We start from the raw sequence: 7,900 nt of genomic DNA on the forward strand, positions 1-7,900 counted from the left end.
TACAAAAATTCAGATAATATTTCTAATAACAAAAAAAGAAATTTAAAGCTCTTCTCTTTCACAAGTAAACGAGTCGCTGAAAAATTGGTTTACAGGCTGCTACAATTGGGAAAAGACAAACTAACAAAATGATGTGCAACTTAACTACCAGTATGAGCCTGGAAACAATGCAGGGAATCTTCAAGTCCATTGCCTGCAATGCGGCGGCTCGATAAACCATCAAGCACACTAACTAGTTTTTCAAACTCTTTCGGACTTGGAGAATTAGAACCTGTAGTTTGTCCGCCTTCTGGAACTAAAGTTTCTTGGTGCGATTCTTCTGGTTTAGGTACGAACATCTTGGTCTTCCATTTAATACCAATTGCCGCAGCTTGATCAGTAAATAACATTTCCGAAAAAGGAGACCCGCAAATTTCTTTATAAACTTCATAATTAGCAGCACAAGTACATCCACCATCCAAAATCTTTGAAAGTGGATGCAAAACTGAGATTGGGTCATTGTTTTTTTCTAAGGAAGTCTTCAAATCTAAAAAATCTGACACGAGTTCAGCCTTGCTGAACAGAACAAACACCGCAGTTTCATCCAAATGGTAAATGGATGTAACTGAACTTTGCCCAAATACTTTTAATATACATTCTTTTATTTCTGCAGCCTTCAGCTTAGACGGGAATCCCCACAGCAAGACAATATTTGAAAATAAAATCTTTGAGTTGCGGTATTTGTGGTCACCGGAATCTGGAGACTCCAGTGTCCGTATACCAGTCTTAAGATCAATAATGTCTCCATTGATCCAACTAAGATAAAGGGTATTTATGCAACCTTGAAGCTTCTCTTCCAGAGCTAAACTTGGATAGGATATTCGGGATTCAAAATTTATACCTAGATGACTGCATGCCTGAGCAAAAACACAACCAGTCATAAACGCATCATATCCGGCTTCGTGCTTGGCCCCAGAGTTCCAATTAGACGACCTGGTGATAGAATTTCATTCTTAGTACCAAGCAATCATACCCAAAACTAAAAATCGGAAAGCTTACTAAATTCAGAATAAAGGTTTATAGCAGTTTAAATACAGTACAACCTCGATAAATGAATAATCTCATGAAATGAATAATCTCATGAAATGAATAACTTTTCTGGTCAAACAGAAAGGGACAGTGTATTATTAAATAAAAGAATAATCTGAAAAATTGAATAAAATTCTTTGGTCCCAAAGGTGAATTTATCAAGGTTTAATGGTATATATATATATGACAACTATGGACATCTAAGATGCACTCCGTGGGTACATAAAATTAGGAATAAATTAAGATGTCAAAAAGACTTTGTTAATTTAGTAAAACGAACAACTGATTAAACATAAATTGATTAGGAATAAATTAACATGCCACTATTTAAACAACATTATTACTATTATTATTATTATTATTATTATTATTAATTATTATTATAATATAAAAAGAAAAATTATATATATTCAAAGGAGCCCAGGGCACGGGTTATAAGTTAGTAAAATTAAGTTGAAAAATTGTCCGAGCACCCCATTGGCTAACAATAAAATGTGACCAAACAGGACTCAAACTTTTTTCCAGTTAAATAATGGGTACGCAAAACCCAATGACAGTGAAACCAATTGGAAAAGAAAGAACAAGACCAATCGGAAGTACAAAAAAATACAGCTTGCAGTAGCAAATGCACAAAAGCAAACAAAACTACGAAAAAACACAGAAATAGTAAATTCACAAGAAAGTAAACCTCGTATCATCTACTTGGACCTGCACTTTAATGCAAGGCTTATATGCTGATCTATGGTTTTTGACACCTGACACAATTTCTGGGCATAAAAAAGCAAATGCTTTGGCTAGTGATGTACTTCTCTTCCGCTTCATAACTTGAAATACATCATTATTATTCAAGAGTAGTTTTGTGTCAATTATGTGAGGGAAGTACTTGGCAATGGAAGAAATATAGTCTTCACCAGTGGAAGGAAGAGGAGCTATAAATTTGCTGTACAAATGTGCTAAATCTGTATCATGCAAAAATGCGTAAGTAGTGTGCAGATGAACTATTATCTTCATGAGATTTAAAAAAATCTCTTAATAACATCTTGCAAGAGCTAGTTTGTACCAAGAAAACAATTATGACCAACAATTAACTTCTTTTCCGAAGAAAGAAGATCAATCACGTGACGCAATCCAACAGCATTTTTAATCTTCAGCTCTGTATCTTTATGAAGGGAACCTTTTACCTCTGTCTGCATTTTGTAAACAGCAAAAAAAGATTGAATATTAATACTTTCTCCAAGACAATACTCCCTTTCTTCCACACAAAATAGTTGCGTTTGAAACATCAACAAATACACATATAGCTGGTTTTACCATTTACCCCTAAACAAATGGTTACTTGCATATCTGTGGACTAGTAAAACGGTAATAAGTTTATATCTGAGGTTATTGTAATTAGAGCCGGCAATTTCGTACACGACACGATAATACGACACGAAAACGACACGAAAATAATGGGTTTGGTTTGACATTTTTGGTACACGAACACGAAAGTACACGGATGAATTTAGTGTTGATTTTGGGTTTACACTTAGGTACACGACACGATACGAAAGTACACGAAATAAATAAATATTTAAATAAATTTATCAAAATTATATGAATACATATATCTTACAATAATATTTTACATATAATATGTACATAAAAAAGATACAAATTTACATTTCATAAGAATTGAATACACTTAAGTCTTTATGACTTATTAAATTGAGACTTGACTAATAAAAACTTAATATTTAAATATATATTTTATTTATCTTTATTTTTATCATCAATTTTACATTACACGAAACGTACACGAATACGAAACGAAACGCATCCTTAATGGTTCGGGTTTGGGTTAGACATTCATGACACGAAACATGAAAGTACACGACACGAAAGTACACGAAACGAACGAATTGCCAGCTCTAATTGTAATATAAGTAGGATTGTTTATTCAAACACAAAAAGTTGCTCTATTTTAATGTTTTGGAAGAGATAGCGTTCTGTGAGAAGTTGAGTTGGCCCAGTGGTTAGGTGCCCAATTCATGATCAATGGTCATTTGTTCATTTCTCTCATTCATCCAACAGGTCGGGGGTCATGGGGTGGATTCTCTACTCACTAAAGTAGGGATAATGCTGCATACATCCCACCCTCCTCACACCCTAGATGATTGAAATTATAAACATAACAAGTCATCAAAAAACTCAATTAAATTTTGCAAATGCATCATACCATCAGCAAATCCTTGTCATTTATAGAGTCCGTATAGACAAGTAATTGTTGCAAACTAGTGCCTTCGCCACCAACACAAATGTAAGCAAGGTCTTTGAAATGATTCTTAGTTACCTGCACACTTGCAATACTAATGTCAGCAATCATAAGAAACCATAAGGCACAAGCATTAAAGGAAAAAAAAATTTTAGTCCAAATTCTATTATGAATCATCGAGGAATAAAAACAAGGAGAAATAAACAAGAAGAAAGAAGTATGGAACTGCTTAGATATTACTTGGATCACTAATACATTAGCACCCACCAAACAGAACTGAAGGGCTGAAAACGTTAGAAACCTCGGCAAGTTGATTCCTATGTACAGTGTCTAATATTAAGGTTACACTTGGTATCACTCTGTTTACTCTCAACTAGAGAAAACCCTATAACGTTCGGCACTACACTTTTCAAGTTTTCACATAATGGGAGTTGTCTGCCCACCAGTTAGAACACATAAATCATTTCCGCCAACTAGGAAAGGAAGTGGTGAACTAGATAAAACAAGAAAACATTTTACAGATCCTGGTAAAAGGTACAACCTTTACTTCCAAACAGTGTTGTAAAAAGCGCAAATTGGAACTAAGCGGGGAGGTGACCTTCTAGCGCTTAAGCGGTAAACCGCTTAATCGATTTTAAAAATGGACCATTAAACGGATTATATATAAACCTTAACCAGGGTGTGAAATAGTGGCTAACTTTATTAAAGTATATTCCATTTATATTTCTTTATGAACTCGTAGGCAGTCAGTACAACTGAAATCTTAAAAAGTCATCAAATAATTAACTATTAATTAGGAGGTTTTTGAACTCGTCATCACTGAGAGAAATGACAGCTATGTAAATGTAAGTTCCAAGATGCAAATTACTGTACAAATATGCATGGAAATATGCAATAAAGAAAGAAGAAAACAAGAAAAAATACTTCTTCTGCTAAACCACGTTCAGTTAAAAACATTACCAATTGAATCAACCTGAGTTGGCGGGAAGTAAAACCATGCAGCTTGACTGCTGGACGCATCATGTAAAAAATAGTTTCAAACTGTTTAACAGATTCCTTTGTGCTACCCTGACTTTCATGGTCCCCATTTTTAACTTGCAATAGTTCATTTTTCCATTCACTGATTTTGCTCTTCATTCTCTCAGTAAAAAGAACATCAGCCATCCTAAATATTCCCTTCTCTTTCATATCATTGGAACTAGAATGTGACTCTAGGAACTCATAATCATACAAACTAGTAAACAATCTCTGTGCTTCTTCTTCTTGCCCTCTGGACAAATATGATATTCCTGGGATCAATTGAAATTGCAAAAGGTCAGAACACAGAATAACAAGCACACTAAATAACCTAAATGCAATGAGCTATAACTGTTTTCTATGTTTCTGGGCCTACGTAAAATATACTTTCATGCCCTGCCAACCCTAGGTCCCCGTGTGCTACACATGGCCTCCAATTTTAAGTGGCTTATTTCTCTGTTGGTGAGCCTTCATAAAAAAGAAGAAAGTCATAAAAGTTCATTTGTTTTGAACTGACAATCACCTGTAAAGGGAAGAGAGAGAGAAGGTAACTCCACTGTGGCTAATAGGCACTTTATATGATTCTTATGTAAATATGTCTATTATCTTACCTAGGTCCATTTTTCTGTCACACTGCTTTCGTTTAGAAGATTATAATATCACACAAGCTCGCTTGTTATAAACCCACTACATCCTGTAGAGGAGAGATGGCGATGAAAAGTCCAGTAGCTACTCTACTTAATTCTTATACAAATGTGTCTATTATTGCTTAAAAGTTTAATATTATTTAGGGGCTCAATTCTCTGCAAGACCGCCTTCATTAAAAAATTAAGATGCATAGCACACCCCACAAGTCTCATACCTTCGAAGCTGCAAAACAAAATTTCACTTAACAATGATTTTGTATAAAAATTGAGTTAAAGGCCTGAGATTGAAATTTTGCACATAGCTGCATATTATTTGGGACTGCCCGGAATACAGAGTGTGAACCCAGTACATTGATTCGTTGTATAAGATAAAAGCTAATATTTTCTCCCGTGCAAAAATGATATAGCATATGAAGCCTATAGCAGCTGAGATATATACGCATGAACATATAAATACAAGTATATTAGCAGAACTTAAACTCAGAGGGACTGTATTTAGGTATACAAAAGTGAATAAAAGCAATATTATCCTTATTATGGTATATCTTAATTCTCTTAAATCTTCTGTGAGACCCAAACCTATGAGTTTAGCTAAAGCATGACAACAGTAGAATATAGCGGCTTGATTAGCTTGTGTGCTAAACTACATACTACAGTCCAAACCCAAAATTACTTGAAAGGGAAACTGAGCTACCTTCATTTATACAAGTATTAAAATCAAACTGGTACTTTGCCAAGAAATCAAGTGACGCTGTCTGGCACATGAATTCATAAGACGGACCACTTACTGGAAGCTCTTGACGTGGAAAAACATAAAAGTTGTGCCTGTTCATGGATTTCAGGGACAATGTAAGTTACACTGAAAAGATAGCTTACACTTAGAATGCTACACTCATCAACAAGGATAAGTTACACTGACAAGATAGCTTACACTTAGAATGCTACACTCATCAACTAGGATAAATTTTTCAGAATATTGCCGAGTCCGACACTTGGATACGAACCCGTGTCCGACACTCATACCCGAGTCCGGGTAACATAGTAATGAACTTAGAATACTACATTCATAAACACAGGATAAGTTACACTGACAAATAGCTTGAACTTAATATGCTACACCCATAAACACAGGATAAGTTACACCGACAAGATAGCTTGAACATAAATTCCTACCCTCATAAACACAGGATAACCACAAATTGTGGTAGTGTACTAACCACAGAAGGCAGCAACGAATCAAATACTTGAGATAAAATTGACAAAACAGGTGCTATTTTACTCTATTCGATATGTAAATAAGTGTGTGACACCACTTTTAAAATTATTTTCACAGTGCAAATTATTGTGATTCAATTATTTGTAGAGCTAGGTTATCACCTAAGGAGTTGAACAAGACAATTGAGTTTTAAAAAAGAATTATCCATTCACCTAAGGCAAAGGGAAAAAGTTAACTAGCTAAGAAACTAGAAACAACAAGATAAAGGGAAAACGAGTAGAAAGAAAATTTATAAGGGCTATTTTTAATCATCCAGAGACAAATTTAGTATGAATCCGTACACACAAGAAACAGGCCAATCCTAAAATGACATTACTAGGACTAATCACTTAAAGTGTACTACTACTTAGACCAAAATCGACTGTCAATAGCTAAATGTATGTATTAAAAGAAGAGTAAAATAACTAGTATATACATTGTTGAACAATTGGAAAGTGCATATGAAAACACGTATAACAAGTAATAATTAAGTGGTTAGAGGAGGGGGGGGGGATGACTAACGGATGTGCAACGAAGGAGGAGATGGAAGAGTCCCATCTAAAAGGACAAACACCAAGCTGCACAACAGCAAACTTCTCCGCCGAGTCTTTCACTTTAAGATACCGGATATCGAAACGGTCGAACTCGAATGATTCTCTCCAGGGGGCGCTGGTGATTCCGGTCATCTCAAGATCAATTGCTACAAAATCAGCGGCACGGATGTGTTGGCGGAGGTCCACAAGCGTGGAATCAAAGTTTGATTTGGTCACATTTTTAATACCACAGCTGCTGCTGCTGCTGCAAGTAGAAGCTGATAATGAAGAGAAGGTTCGGTGAATTAGGGTTAGGGTTTGGGAGAGGGGTCTCAACGTCCATATTTGATTCTTCATCATCCCCCAACTCTCTTTCTGTCTGTTCAGTCACGTACAGTACAGGCCATTTTCACAAATTACTCTCCCCCGATTCCAATTTAATGTCTCCAAACACCCAAGTCTCCGCTCCCCCGGCGTAGGTTTTCATTTTTGGGATAAAACCTCCGCAAAGTAATACTCCATAAATTAATTTATTTTACGTAATCTCGATAAATTATTAATTCGTTAAATTTATGAGATAATTATTTTTTATTAAAATATATAAATCATATATAATATATAAATTAATAATTCTACTTTATATCAAAATCATATATTTATTCTAAAATATGCTCTCTTTTTTTTTGAAGCATCTAAAATATACTCTTAAAATAAGATTCTAGAAATTTGCTTATTTTTTGAAATGGATTTATTTTTATTTTGTATAACATATTGTAAGAGAAAATTATGTAATCTCATTGTTATCTTAAGAACATCAGAGACCAGCTCCAACTCAATAATATCATCTTCAACTTCATCTTCTTTCTCATTTCTCATAACAATATTAATTATTTGTTTTTAATCCGACAATCATGCAATTACTTTATTTTTATTGGGATAATTAACAACATTTTCGACATCCATTGCATTACGATAATCAATAACATTTTCCGTATATATTTTTTATGTAAGTTAAAAATATATATATCAAAAATTAATAAATTATTAATATATCAATAAATTAATATAATTAATAATTTATTATGGCTTCATTTTTATTTTGCAATTCTCCTACACGTAATGATAA

The 7,900-nt window shown here is 34.2% G+C and overlaps 1 protein-coding gene across 4 annotated transcripts; it reads right to left on the reverse strand.

Moving 5' to 3' along the window:
* LOC141707940 (poly(A)-specific ribonuclease PARN) lies at positions 1 to 7,270 on the reverse strand. Of its 4 annotated transcripts, none has more exons than XM_074511392.1 (7): positions 6,764 to 7,270; positions 5,681 to 5,811; positions 4,283 to 4,611; positions 3,287 to 3,400; positions 2,129 to 2,255; positions 1,757 to 2,027; positions 1 to 972 (listed from the first exon to the last, which is right to left on the reverse strand). In XM_074511392.1, exons 1-7 carry the CDS (start codon positions 7,132 to 7,134, stop codon positions 141 to 143), a joined length of 2,175 nt encoding a protein of 724 aa, XP_074367493.1. In that variant the 5' UTR covers positions 7,135 to 7,270; the 3' UTR covers positions 1 to 140. The 4 variants fall into 4 exon arrangements, with proteins under 4 accessions (XP_074367493.1, XP_074367494.1, XP_074367496.1 ...); XM_074511393.1 differs by lacking the exon at positions 6,764 to 7,270 and adding an exon at positions 5,918 to 6,537; XM_074511395.1 differs by lacking the exons at positions 5,681 to 5,811; positions 6,764 to 7,270 and adding exons at positions 4,727 to 4,862; positions 4,951 to 5,162.
* Between the last annotated feature and the right edge of the window lie 630 nt (positions 7,271 to 7,900).

Source organism: Apium graveolens, chromosome 2, assembly GCF_009905375.1.
Source record: "Apium graveolens cultivar Ventura chromosome 2, ASM990537v1, whole genome shotgun sequence".
Taxonomy (NCBI): domain Eukaryota; kingdom Viridiplantae; phylum Streptophyta; class Magnoliopsida; order Apiales; family Apiaceae; genus Apium; species Apium graveolens.